Source organism: Caloenas nicobarica, chromosome 2 (genome assembly GCF_036013445.1).
Source record: "Caloenas nicobarica isolate bCalNic1 chromosome 2, bCalNic1.hap1, whole genome shotgun sequence".
NCBI lineage: Eukaryota > Metazoa > Chordata > Aves > Columbiformes > Columbidae > Caloenas > Caloenas nicobarica.
Genome location: NC_088246.1, coordinates 157,100,040 through 157,114,641, shown reverse-complemented (window position 1 = coordinate 157,114,641; position 14,602 = coordinate 157,100,040). Strand labels below are relative to the sequence as shown.

The window sequence follows — 14,602 nt, the reverse complement described above, 5'->3', positions numbered from 1 at the left end:
CAAGTAGATCTGAAGGTTGTCCAAGCTCATGGGTCCCTCTAAGCACTACGATGCACTCTGCCGAGCTGCAAGAGTCCTATAGCCAGAAATGAGGACACACGAAGCTGGAGGAGGCAGGGGCTTTGCTCCTTAGAGTTTCATGAAAGTGACTCGTTCCAACCATGGAAGTCATAAATCATAGAATTTGTCATATGCATATTATTGTGTGTTATTTATGTAATGTATGCACATTACATTCCGATTTGAGAATGCATACTTTTTAACAGACACAAATCATTAAACAAAGCCCAAGCTCTTGAAAGCCGCTATGTTCTTCCCCTTAATCTCTTTGACAAATAGTAATTTCAGGACATTAAATATAACAATAATAATGCCATATTTTCCAGACCAAAGAGGCATTTTTAAAATTAATGGTTTCCTTTTCACCTCTCCTTCTGTCTGCAAAATGGAGATTACCTGGATTTGCCCCACCGGGCTGTTGCCAGGATTAATCTTTATACAATGTCATATAGCTGGGAAGTGCTGCACAAGTCTTAATGCCTCCAAACTGCTGCAGTGAGGCAATTAGTAGCTGTGCAAAAGGGATTCTTGTGGGGATTTATTGCCTCTTTATCTTTTAAAAACAGTTAAAAAAATCAGAAAAAAACACAAAACCCAGTATTGCTACACCAGCTTCCCCAGGCTGCCTGGCTGTGTTCTCACAGGAGGGCTGCCCTGGCAGTCTGGCTGCTGCCAGACCCAAACCTACACCTGTCTGTCCATCACAAAGGCTGTGTCTCAGTTCATGCTCCACCTGCATCCACATCACACCAGTGATTACAGATTAAGAAGGATATTTTCTACCTGCTACTTAATTGGGATTTTGAAGAAGTATTTAATACCTGTCAAAAAATGACAGGCTGAGACAGTTGGGGTTGTTCAGCCTGGAGAAGAGAATGCTCCAGGGAGACCTTATTGCAGCCCTTCAGTGCTTAAAAGGTGCCCACAAGAAAGATGGGGACAGACATTTTAGCAGGGCCTGTTGTGATAGGACAAGGGGTGATGGTTTTAAACTAAAGGAGGGGAGATTCAGGCTAGACATGAGGAAGAGATTTTTTACAATGAGGGTGGTGAAACACTGGCCCAGGTTGCCCAGAGAGGTGGTGGATGCCCCATCCCTGGAGACATCCCAGGCCAGGCTGGACGGGGCTCTGAGCAACCTGACCTGGGTGAAGATGTCCCTGCTCATGGCGGGCGGCCTGGACTAGATGACCTTTGAAGGTCCCTTCCAACCCAAACCATTCTATGAATCTATGTGGTATGCGAAGGCACCATGAGAACTTTCTTCTGAGGCTCTCCTGACTGTAGCTGTGTCCTCACTACTCCAGGCTATTACCTCTCCGCAGCCTTGGCTGAATTCACATCCTCATCTTGCATCCCCTTAGCTGAGTTTTGGGTATTGCTTCTTGGTGATCACTGAGGACATGGTGGTACCAGAGAGCCCAGGGAAGCCTTCTGAGAAGTTTGTAAAAGCAGCACAATCCATTGCCATCCTAAAGGGAGGTGTGCACAGTGTGGTGTAAGAAGGAGCAACAGGATGTTCCTCAGAAAGCCATTCATGGGTAAAGAAAGGAAGTGGATAAATTGTGGGGGTTCTTTTTTCTTGGGTTTTTTGTTTCGGTTTGGTTGCTTTTTCTTTTTTTTTTTTCTTCTTTTTTTAATAAAAAGATGCAAAACCAACCATTAAACTTCTGTATGTGAAGTGCAGAGTTTTTACAGCTGGGAGGACACCAGAATTTATCTTCCCTGTGAAGACAATTAGGAAACTTCTCAATCTGCACTTCCAATTATAGTTTTTAAAAAACTAAGGTGAAGAGTTGACTCTCAAGTGACATGCAAATATTTTATGGAGGGGAGCTGGAGTGTTAAGTGACTTAGTGATATTTTATATGTGTACAAAAGGTGGGTTAAGATGCTTTTTGGACTTGGGCAAGAGGTTAAGCTTCGTTAGACAGAGCTGTTGCTTGCACAGACTTCCGTGAAAAGCAGTCACTCCACTCAGGACACAGGGGTCAGGTATTTCAGTGTATTTAAGCCCACTTCTAGCAGCTAGATCCATACACATATCCCTGGCACACATCTAGGCACTTGGAGGGAGGATGTTGTCCCAGTAGAGCCGCATGGCACTGACGTGGCTCTGTCTTGCATGGCATGGAGAGACTTTCACCCAGTGCTTTTGTTGATTTATGGGAAAGGCCAGACTGGTGGCAGCTTGTTGAAAAAAAAGTGGTGTGGGAAAGCAAAGGATAATTGGCTTGTAATTGTAATGCTATTAAAATGGTCTTTTTCAAGAAGTCATGTAAACATTGTGCAATAAAGAACTGTCTGCACATTAAGTCTGAACTTTTAAAAACTATCTGCCTTGGAGATAACCAACTTCATTGCCTGCTCTGCTCTGTTTTGCTGAAATGTCAAAGACTAACCAGTCCTGACTGAAGATGAGGCCTGAAAAGTGTAGTCCAATCAGATAATCACTGCAGAAATTAAAACAGAACACTTTTAATGAGTTAAGGGTGAATGTCTTAATGTATGGATGTTCAGCACACAGCGCAATAAGGTCCTCATGTTATTAGAGATCATTGTGGGAATCTCTCATATAAGTAATAATCTCTGCTGTGGAGGTTGTGTACAGCTAAGGGATTGCAGGACAATGGTGTCCTTCTTTCTCGCTGGTGTTGGTGCCCATGTTTTCATTTGGTTGCAATAGATTTACTCGAGACTGATGGCAGCATAACAGAAAGAAAAGGCAGATCCCTGTTCCATGTAACGGACAGAGACTGAAGGACAGGAGGTTCCATTTAAACATGAGGAGAAACTTCTTTACTTTGAGGTGCCAGAGCCCTGGAACAGGCTGCCCAGAGAGGTTGTGGAGTCTCCTTCTCTGGAGACATTCAAACCCACCTGGACACATTCCTGTGTGATCTGCTCTGGTGAACCTGCTTTAGCAGGTGGGTTGGACTGGATGATCTCCAGAGGTCCCTTCCAACCCCAAACATTCCGTGATTCTGTAATTCTGTGATGGAGGTGCCTATCCATGATAATGTTTCTTACCATTTTAATGCATCAAACAGAAGCCAATACTCCGGTTCCTTTCTGATGCTATAATTCTGGCTGAAGAGACAACTTATCTTAAAAAGGGGGCTGAGGTGCTGAGAATTTTCTGAGAATTACCTTCCACATCTGAATTTTCTCGGGCAAAATCACTTCAAGAATAGGTTTGTTTGTTTGTTTATTTGTTTGTGGTTTTGATTGGTTAGTTGGTTTTCCCCCAGAATAATGTTCTTAAAAATGTTTTGGTGCATGTTTGGTGGCTTTCTCTTTCATTTCTTAAAGACAGTCAGTTCACCTTTACAGAGAGAGATTATGCATATATGTATATACATGCATGTTCAAATAACTCAAAATAAGTTCCTTTTTTAAAAAAGCTTGGATTTTTCTATAGTATACACCTGATAATACACTCTAAGACATCTACAAAGTCTGTATTTATTTTGAAGGCTGTGGGCTTTCTAACATTGTTATTCATATATTCAGAGTAAAGACAGGTTGGATTGGATTAATAAACAATACACAAGAGTTGAGATATGTGAACATGTGTTTGTATCATCACACAGAATTTTAGAAGATGATAATACTTTACATTTAAATAATGGAGCCATCCGCAGAATACTGACATACGTGATAATAATGACAGTGCTTGTCTGGGCATCTTAATTATCTTTTTGCTGCATGTGCAACCATTTGGTTGCTTGACCTGGCTTTTGTGCTGTGCTGCCCTCAGGGTGGGTTAAGGGAATAAAATTAAGTAAAGGGATCACTTGTACTTTTTATTAATGTGTCTGCCCTGGAGAAGGCAGTGACTATTTTGGCAATGTCATGGTTGGCATCAGTTCTCAACACTTCCCAATGGACTCAGATTTGGGGTAACCTGAGCCCTTGATCTTGTCTCTCCCAGTGCTCAGCATCAGCTATAGCAGGGGAAAGACAAACCAGATTAGTAACATGTGCTTAATTACTTCCGCCCAGTGAGAGTTTTGTAGTCACCTCTTTTAATAAAAACCACCTTTTGCAGTCCATATATGAGCATGTAGGTTAGCAAGGATCAGCAAGAAGATTAAGTCTTGCATATTGCTGTCTACAACTACCTGAGAGGCGGTTGTAGCATGGAGAGTGTTGGTCTCTTCTCCCAAGTGACAAGTGATAGGATGGGAGGAAATGACCTCAAGTTGCACCAGGGGAGGTTCAGGTTGAATATCAGCAAAAATTTCTTAATGGAAAGTGTTGTCAGGCATTGCAACAGGCTGCCCAGTGAAGCGGTTGAGTGACCATCCCTGGAGGTGTTTAAAAGACGTGTAGATAAGGTTCTTAGGAACAGGGTTTATTGCTGGGGTCAGGTTAACAGTTGGACTTGATGATCTTAAAGGTCTTTTCCAACCAAATTATTCTATGATTCTATATATAATTGCTTTGTCTTTTTTGTCTTCGGTCCTTGGCACCAGTGTTGTCTTGTAGCTCGGAGCTTCATGGATCTGTTGTTCAATTCAGTGTAAAGAAGGTTGCTTTACATAAATCTGCAAAAAGGCAGCACAAAATTTAAACAAAAATTAAATTATACATCTGTGTGCTTGTGTGTGAGAGGGAGAGATCAGGACCAATTAGCAGTTCCTGGTACAAGGAAGAGAAACGCATCAGAAACTAAAGCCCAATTACTCCAGGCCATTGCCAGGAGTCGTGGGAAAAGATGTTTCTCCTCTCTCACTCCCTGGGCTGGCAGAGCAAGGGTAAAGCCTTTTGGCAGATTTTCTGTTAGGTGCTGTTCTCCCTTTGTGAACTTGCAAGCAAGCAGCACCACGAGAGCGGGCAATGCTTTTTGTGAGCTTGCCAGCATTCACAACCTCTTTAGTAGCCCTTAGAGAACAGAGCTCCAGAAAGGGAGTGTCTGACCATCACCTGCCTTGCACCTTGCCTGTACCTTCCTGATTGAGCCATTGTTTCCACCATGCACCACAGAGCTGCTACAAAAGAGTTTCCCTCCATGGCAACAGATACAATGACCGAGGTCCGGGTGGTTTTCTTCGTCCTGGAGAATTTTTTAGATGATTTTACATCTACCACTCTCGGAGCTAATGCTACCTTACAGGAGTTTCCTATTAAACTAGCAGCTGGCTCCTCCACAGTCTGGAATATGGTCTCCCACTTCTGGCATATGCCAAAATTTGTACAAGTGGTATCAGCCACTTCTGTGCTCCATCAGGTTCCCTGGGACTCTTCTGTCCTTCCTGGGGGGTCAAAAGAAATCTTATACATGTCCTAACAGAAGATATCTGGTCCCAGGTGTGATTAGGTTCACACCAGAGGAACATTTATTCTGCTAAAGCCAGCCCTGGGGAGGACACATGTTCTGTGCCACCATGGCTAGATAGACTGAGGAGGTGAGGGAATCCAAGGAAAAGCAAGGGAAAAGGGGAACCAAGTTTAAAAAGTTAATTGGAAGGGATTTTTCACTTTATTTTTCACACTTCTTCTCCCAGCCCAAAGCCTGCATACTGCAGAAAACAGTGTCTGCGGGTAGAAGCAAAAAGAGTCTTTGAGAAGACATCTGAAGCCACATCTTGGTCGCACAAAATCTAGCTATGTTGGTAACCTGGAATGATTTTTCTTCCTAACAGAAATTACAAGGGGAGAAAACTCCGAAGAATATTAATGCTACTCTGAAGGAATTGTTTGAGTTCATTCCTGGGGATGGGGATCCACTGCAGGAGCGAGGCACTTCCACGTGCAGACGGTGTGCCGTCGTGGGCAACTCTGGGAACCTTCTGCAGTCTCAGTATGGTCAAGATATTGACTCCCATGACTTTGTGCTCAGGTGAGTAGGCATCACCTCATCTCCAGATGTCTCTGTTAAGATACACAGGTATTTTGGGGGACAAGTGAGTAAACAACTTTTCAGGGGCTATCTAGTGAAATCTGCTACTTAGATCAAATCTAGGTTCCCAGGATGTAAACTACGTGTATTGGAGATATGATGTCGTGTTTTAGCGTGGAAAAATAACATGAATAGGTGTTGATACTGTAGCTTGCTCTGTACTATCCATAACTGCCCATGAAATATAGCTGAAAAAAACTAAGTACTAGTTACAGAAATAAACTTTACTCAAAACTGCAGTTTTCTGTAACCCAGTTACAGAAATAAAAGCTTATTTCTGTAACTAGTACTTACAAGTGATCTTTTACACACTTAATTGACTTTTATGAGATTTGACTTTCTAACACTGGTTCATTCTTAAGCAATGGTGGGGTAGGAAAGCCAAAGTCACTTTGCAAAGGACAGGAGACAACTGGTTGGCTGCACGTACCTTGTTGAGTGTCGCATCACCTCTTCCTTTCGAGGCAATGAAGGTTGGCTATTTTGTCCCACTGAAACGCAAGCAGGAACTAGGTAAGCAGAGCTGATCACCCAGAGGGCAGCCAAGATATCTGGGCTAAGTTAATCTCCAACATGTCCAGCTTTTACACCACAGCTGCCAGTACAGCACAATTTGGGGATCAACACAGGGCAGGTCAGAGTTCTTGGCAGGGAGGAATTGCTATTGAAAATACCACATATGTGGGGTTACGGTCCAAGAAACAACATGACCTTTAGCAGGAAGCTGTGCACTGAGGTCAAGAGTGCGTGAGCAAATCACCACTATTTGAACTGCTAAGGCCACCTTAAGCCACTTGGCTTCCAGTGTGGCCTGGACATGCTGTACAGTCCTTAGATGATATCTAAATATTAATGACAAATAATTTTGGGAGTTGCTTCCTTCATTTTCATGCCTTTCCCTCTGCTAAAAGTACCTCCACAAAGGCAGAGGCAGCCAACCTGGTCTTCCAATCCACAAAGGGAAGAGCTATAGACATTAGTCCTGCACGGTGCAAATGTGAGGCAGCTGAGGTGCATTTATGCTTAATTCCATGTTCCTGGCTGTGGAGACAGCCCCATCCCCATGCCGACTTTCTTATCATGCCTGGCCTGTGTTTCCAGATTCATGCAGAAAAGCCTTTGCTAGACTCAAAAGCTGTTTTTTTGGGTAGTAGCAAAAGACTAATGCACTTGGAAGAATGTTTCTGCTCTGAGGCCTTGCCATGCCTGTAGTCCTTCCAGACACCATGTTCCAGCCCACTTTTATTTGTTTAATTATCTGCTTTCATGTCGGAAGGAAATTCCTGCTTGGTCCTTCCTGCTAAGCCTGCATGTGAAAGCTGCCCTCTGCCACATCATGCAGGCAGCCCCACCACGGGTGGTGGACAAGGTACATAAACCCAAGGGCAGGATGTGAGTAAAATAACTAAGAAGCCACCCTTGGCTTTGTCCTGACAGAAAGAAAAGCCCATATTTTATACCTTAGACTGACTAATCTCAAGATAAGACATAGTAAGTCTCACGCTTTACTGAGTATTTCTACACAGTATGATGTGGGTCACTGGCAGGGAAGAGGCTACGTCAATAACAAGCCCATGTAGCTTGGCAGGCTGTTCTACCTACGCTAATAACTCCCTTTAAAGAAGCTGGAAGAAACCTAACTAATTCACCTGGGGAAGCACTACAGTATCACAGCCTGGCATAGACTTGATAACAGATTTTACCTCCCCCATTATCAGTGACCAGGGCAGCATGTTGTCCGGCAACGTACAATGCTCCTCATCACCTCAACAGCTACATCCTTCCTTGTCCTCCCTGCACTTCTGCCAGGAGCTGAGTTAATGTCTCTGCAGAAGACTGCACTGGGCTGCAGAGAAAACCCATTTGCTCTGAGCCAGCTTGGAGGTTTCTCCATGGTGTTGCACAGCAACATGGATTCATGCAGGGCCACTTTGGAGACCCCTGATGTGCATCACACTGCACCACAGAAACATGCAAATCTCTACTAGAAGTGAGCTAATGCATCAGGGAAGGAATTGCTGATGCGTGCCCAGTTTTGCTTTCAGAAGTGAACACAAGCGTAGAGGTATTTCTGCAGTTCTGAGTTGGGAAACCCCCCGCTCTGTTCCCTGACACACCCAACATGAGGTAGCCCTGTTTAACCAACACATTTTGGCTGAGCCCTGATGTGCCACGGGCAGATCTCCGTGCACTGACCCCAGGGTTACTAAAGCAAACCGTGTGTGTGCAGAGCAACCCTAAGTAGAGGTACCAGTTTTGGGGGATGTACTACAAAGTAAGGTTTGAGTAAATGAAGTGTCAGCAGAAGGTCCTGAATTTGTCACTGTGACTTTGGTGCCTTTTCATGGGAGGACCATAAGAAATACCTGCTGCTTCTTATCACACATATCATGGTTTTTGCCTTGACCCTAGACCTCCAAATACACCTGTACAGATGGGGGAAATGAAACTGCGAGAAGTCAACCCAATAGACTTCAGGCCAGTGTTTTTCTCACCTACTGGAAGCTTCAGCTTTAGGATGAAAGGAGATGTGTCCTCATGGACCCACTGCTCTTTTGACCAGTGCTCCACTGACTGAAAAGGGAACTTATTGATGTGCTCAGAGGTACACTTGCTTGGCAGAAATTCCCATTCAGTCCGAGGAATCCCACACTAAAGCTGAGCTTTCATTTTGTTTTAATTTATCCACTACGGGTTATGGTCATTTCAGCCTTCTTGAGGACAACTAACACCTTTTCAAGGTTGTCTGAGGAGCCTGCATACAGCACTCTCCTTAGCCATGAGAGCATTTCCCTGCCACCCAAAGCAAATGATTTGGGGAAGAATCACACATGTTTGCACCTACCTAGTACCTCTCCAGTTTTCTCACTCTCTGACTTCTTATTATTTGGGCTGCAGAATGAACCGTGCCCCCACCACTGGCTACGAATCAGATGTCGGAAGCAAGACCACTCACCACTTCGTTTACCCCGAGAGCTACAAAGAGCTGGCAGAAAACGTGAGCATGATCCTGATCCCCTTCAAAACCCTGGACCTGCGCTGGATTGTCACCGCTCTCACCACAGGCACCATCAACTTGTGAGTAAGGGCAGCCCCGAGTGGACAGGCTGAAGGGGTGGGAGCCCCCATACGTTGCTGTAGGACAGAAAAGCCCATGCAGGGAAAATCCCTGCTTCTGATAAGGCCTAGGGGAGCTTTACAGACCCTCTCCGGTCAGGGTTCAGTCCTGAGTGCTTGCTTTCTAGGAAAAGCTTAATGTTATGGTGCAGTCCTTGAGGAGAAGATCCAGATCCAGCTCTTTCCAGCCCCACACAGTGGTCTCAGAGAAATGAAAGAGGGAATTTTTGCTGCTGGAGGCGGCCAGTTTGAGCAGTGGCTTCCTGGGCTTTGGGGTTCAGTACCTCATTTTGAGCTTCTGCTCATCCTTCCTCCTCTCCTGTCCCTTGGCAGTACAGTGGATACAGCCAGCATGGCCGTACCCAGTGGTACCCATCAGAAAACCACCGCAGAATCAGGTGTTTGGTGGGTTATTCATTCAGCAGCGGTTCTAGACACCTGGATTATCCCACCTGAGGTACTTGGCTGGCCAAGTGGTCCTCCGACATACATTATTCCACTTGCAGAAGAGGACAAGGAGGCAGAGAGGGATGCACAGGCTGCTCACAGAAGGCAGTGAGAGCAGAAGGAGACTGGGGCACTTAGTCCTCCATCCGCAGCATCCTCCCCTGGTCAGAAGTTCTGTTCGTCTTTCCTGATGGAAGGTGGTTGAGAGCTGTGCCAAAGAGACACCGTTGCTCCATGTGTCACCTGTGTGCCTTAGATTTAAATTAACAGATTTTGCCTCACGATGCTGGTATTGATTCTCCATTTCTTCATGTTTTCAGAAGAAAATGTTGTCTTGCTTAATGCATTTATGGCAACATTAGAATTAGAAATGTGAACAAAATGCATGTTTCTTCTGGATGCCTGCTAGCAGATTCTCTCCCTTCCTATAAAATGGCTTTTCCTAATCCAGAGAATGAAATACATGACATTTGTGCTGTGTGTGAGGTTATCTGCTGGATGTAAAGCCACAGCCTGGTAGAGTTGCTCGGTGGTGCCCTGCTACACATAGACAGCAACAGCAGATCAGATTGCGTTATTCCAGAGAGAAGTATTTCAAGACATTTAAGCTTTTTTTTTTTTTCCCCCCACAATTTCAGAGTCTCAGAAGATTAAAACTTGGAGAAGTATGTCCAAGTTGACTGAGGATAAGTCCTGCTTGACATTTTTAAGGAAAACTTTTTGATGGGACAACAAATGGAGTTTTATTTCTTTCATTTTTCTTTTCTCTCTTTGCAAATGCATTTTAGATTATTTTCACTTCTTATTAAGATTCTCTTAGCTTGTAACAAATCTGGTTTCATCTCTTTTTACCTATTTTTTCCAACAGCACTTAGTATATACAGCCATAAGTTGTCTGGAAAAAAAAAAAATCCATCTTCAGGACACACTCATATCTTGGAAAAATCAGCACACACTCAGAAATTGGCTGAAGGATTTCACCTTTTTTGAAAGGCTTTTTTTTTTCTTTTAGAAACTGTTTTGATAAAAAAGGTTGAGAAAGTCTGCTCTTAAGCCTAGAAGCAAATCCTATCAGAAGCAATGGAAAGCTCCCAGCTGCCTTCACTTGCCTTTGACTGAAACCTCTTGCTAGCTCTTTATCAAATCCATCCTTGTGCTAGGAAGAGGCACCCGCAGAGGACCAGTTGTTGCCATCGTCACCCATCCATATTTCCAGCACTGTCACTGCTCTGTGCCTAGATTGCAAAGCCATTCACTATTTTTTGTGGAGTATTTACCTTCAGAAGTGGCAGCAAGTGGGTTGCAGCAGTAAAGTTGAGTAAGCCCTTAGCCTGTCAGGAAGATATAAGTGGTTGACTACAAGGCAGTCACAGCACATGTAAGGAAAAACATCTTTGCTTAATAAATTACAGGATATATTACATATTTGTAATTAGATTGTATACGTGGGCTTGGTAAGCATCTGGTATAAATTAGTGTATGAGAATTTAACCCCATGGAAGAAATACCAGTATTTTAAGGCTTTTGCCATACTCAAACAGGGAATTTGGATAATTAATAAGCTGGCACATGCTGGAGCAATAAAACCAGAAAATCATAAGCTCACAAATCATAACAATGCATTTAACAAAATTTTAGGCTAGCAGAATAAACCTATGAGCATGCCTTAAACATACAATGTCAGGTACAGTGTATAGGGGAATTGTTGGCTGTATATTTGTAAAGGGGAGAAGGCATCAAATTAAAAAAAAAAAATCTGAAATTTGGTATTTTAGAAGAGAATAAATACCTTAATTAAAAATATAAGCATCCTGTATTATGGTTCCAAAGAAAAGCCAAACTGCATATGGCCTTAATATTGGCTTGAATTGATAGCTGAATGATTCAGACATGTCCCATTTGACTGATGGATGTCCTATTTCAAAGTGGCTCTCTAAGACTGAGCATTGTCCCAGAAAAGACCTAGGAAAGCCTTCTGGGACAGAAAGCCTTCAGGAACTCATCAGTGATATATTTAGCCTACTTGCCTTAACCTGACTTCTCCGAGTCTTCCAGGAGTCTCTACAGTGAAAAATCTCCATGTATTTCCACTTGGTTTTGCAAAAGAAGGTACCTAAGCAGATGAGAACATTGCTAGGTCACCACTGGTCTGGAAAGACTTAGACAAATGTTTCAAAGTTCTGATGATCCGTGGTTCAAAAAGAAATAAAACTTTAATCACAGGAACCTTGTCGTTACCAAAATACAAACCAACCAACCAACCAAACAAACAAAAAAACCCCAAACAAACAAACAACCACAAACAAACAAAAAACCCAAACAAACAACAAATAAAAAAACCCCACAAAAATCAAAACAAACAAAAAAACCCTCATAAGTAAAAACATTTAGATTGAATTAATGGAAGGTTTTGGTGATTTATCACGACCCATCTAAAAAGTACACAGAGTATATTTGGGGATATAGTCCAGCTACAAGGTCAGTTCAGAATTTTCTTACTTGAAACAAAGTCAGGGAGATTTATTTTTTTTTACAGCACTTGTGATGAGCTGTGCAATGCCAGCCTGCACTGTGCATGAGATATGGGGAAGAAAAGATTTTTTTGTTTTCAAGACATGACTCGTGATTTTGATCCAGTCATAAGGTATGACTTGGAAGTTTTATGCTGGGAACTGCAGGAAGCCCTCAGCATCCCCCTGAGGAGGAGGGAATAGCTTGCTGATGAGGGGCCGTGTACTGGGAATGCCAGAATTGCACATAACCACAGAAATTATAAACTCTACTACCACCTTCTCTGGAAATCATGCAGTAGCTACAAGTATTAGGAGGGGAAAAGTCTCCCCCTGGTGGGAAAAGTTTTTTCTGCCATGAAATTAAATGGAAAGCCCTTTCCTTCATCAGAGTGCAAAGACTGCAACAGTCACGGGCCAAGAAGTCATGGGCTCCACATAATATTGACTTTACAATATATTGTGAACTAAATCTTTGGTGTCCTACTGTCAATAATTAACTCGAAAATTTAAAAACATAATGGCTTCCTATAAACTTGCTTCAGTGACACCTCAGTTCTTTTTTATGCTGTATAACTTAATTGTAGACTCATTTTCCAACAATTGCTTGAATATATTGCTTTCAAATAATTTGAAATTATTTCTGTACATGAAGAGTATCCTTTCTTTGGAAACACAGGAAAATACTAACGTGTTTGACTTCTACTAATCTTGGTGTTAATTTTTTCTTCTAACAGCACATATGTTCCAGTTCCACGGAAAATCAAAGTCAAAAAAGAAAAGGTGAGCGATGCTGATTTGTGAACTTGTTCTGCTAATCTACTTGTAGGTCTTTTGCCACTTTGGGAGACTGCAAGAATCCAAGGAACCCCTTGATATTCATAAAAACTACAACCAGAACACACACTTCACAAGCCTCCACTGAACTAAAGGTTTAGATCCTGTGTACCCTTCAGGACATAGATCAACCACTAAATAACTGAGGTTGGAAAGAAACGATTCTTGTGACTATACCAGAGCATTACCACTGTTCTGAAGGTCGCGTTCCTTCCTCTGCTACTGCTCAGGGAGATTTAAGGTTCACTGTTGGCCAACCGTGCTCACCATCCACAGCAGTTCTGCTGTTCCCATCCATTGCAGTCATTTGGATGTAATGGCACTTTGAGCTGCGGAAAGCCTTTGGGGTTCTTTAAAAATAATTTTACTATTTGAACACTAGCGATGTTTCTCTCTCCTGGCTCAGTTCCTTGGAATAAAGAGCTAAGTGAACTCTGAACAAATAAAGCTGTGTGTTTTCAAGTCAGGGGAGAATTCAAGATGGTATCGATGGCTCTTGGAGAAGGTTCCTAACCCACAGTTTTAATTACTGTCTGCACCTAATTAAACAAGCCTGGAGACTAGGCTCAGGCCCAATCCACACTGATTTTGTTGCAGATTTATTAAAACTCTCCCACGCAATGTTCAAGCAAGGTTTGAAGAATAGCACAGACCAGGGAATATTCCCTGTTTTGCACAGTGACAGAATTGAGCAATGCAGGCAGGGTCTGTGCCATAGCACTTCCCTCAAGGCTAACAAAACACCTCCGACCCATTTTATTTCATTGTGTGGAAATGTAGAAGGCAATCAATCAGCAGACCTCAATTCTCTGAGAAGGTCGAAGATGGACAAACCTGCTGCCCACTTACAGTGGTCAGAAGAGAGTCCAACCGATCTATACAGATTCATTGCCCAAGTTTACTGTGGTCTAACAGACGTGTCCTACTGCTGGAGGCAGGGTTTCCCATGGGGCAGGATAGTCATTCCCGTGTTGCACCTTTAGCCACCGTGCGAAGACTTTTGTCTTCTGTAGCTGCATGGTTTGAGGACATAATCAGGCTATGTAGAGAAAGGTAAAAGATGTTTTCTCTTCCACAAAGCCTTCCAGCAAAATAAGTGTCTCATTCTCTCAGCCTTCGGAGAGCCTGATTTTCAGAGGAGCTCAAGCTTCTAATGTCTCAAGGGTTGGTAATGTATGTTAACTCCACAGCATTAAAATTAAAGATTAAAGCATGTCCTTCATTCAGGAGGCCAGCTTTTGCCAAAGGCAAAGGTCTTTAACCAGTATTAGTTTATATCCCCATGCTCCGAACTGTGGACCTTTGGGGCTATTAAATAATCGCTTAGCTCATCCCTACCTGGTGTGAGAAACACATTAACCTCTGCAAAAACCTCGTGAGATGCGCTATGGCAGGTTGTTAAACTCACGTCACACTTGAGTAGCACCAGCCCAGGGTACGGCTGGCGATTCGCAGCAGCTTCCTGAGCAGAGAGATAAGAAGGTTGTATTTCTTCCCATGTTGTGCAATGCAAAACATCCTGTGAGAAGCGATTACACACAGATACAATATCAGCAATTAACCTCTGACTTCGTAAAAGGAAAAGCCCTGCAGCTAACCAGTCACTCTAATTACAAACGCAGCATGGAGGGAAAAGGCTCTATTTGCCTGATTGAGACAAGGTGGTTGAAACCAATGGCTCCCACTAGTCCTTGGATTTACTGTGCACTCAGGTCTGGTCTTAAGC

At 43.2% G+C, this 14,602-nt stretch overlaps 1 protein-coding gene across 1 annotated transcript in view; it reads left to right on the top strand.

Annotated features, from left to right (window-relative positions):
• Positions 1-14,602, top strand: part of ST3GAL1 (ST3 beta-galactoside alpha-2,3-sialyltransferase 1) — a 78,347-nt gene that overhangs the window by 57,584 nt on the left and 6,161 nt on the right. Inside the window, exons 3-5 of the mRNA XM_065628325.1 lie at positions 5,709-5,905; positions 8,864-9,043; positions 12,777-12,822. Coding sequence (XP_065484397.1) covers positions 5,709-5,905; positions 8,864-9,043; positions 12,777-12,822 — 423 coding nt within the window. The remainder of the gene's footprint in view (positions 1-5,708; positions 5,906-8,863; positions 9,044-12,776; positions 12,823-14,602) is intronic.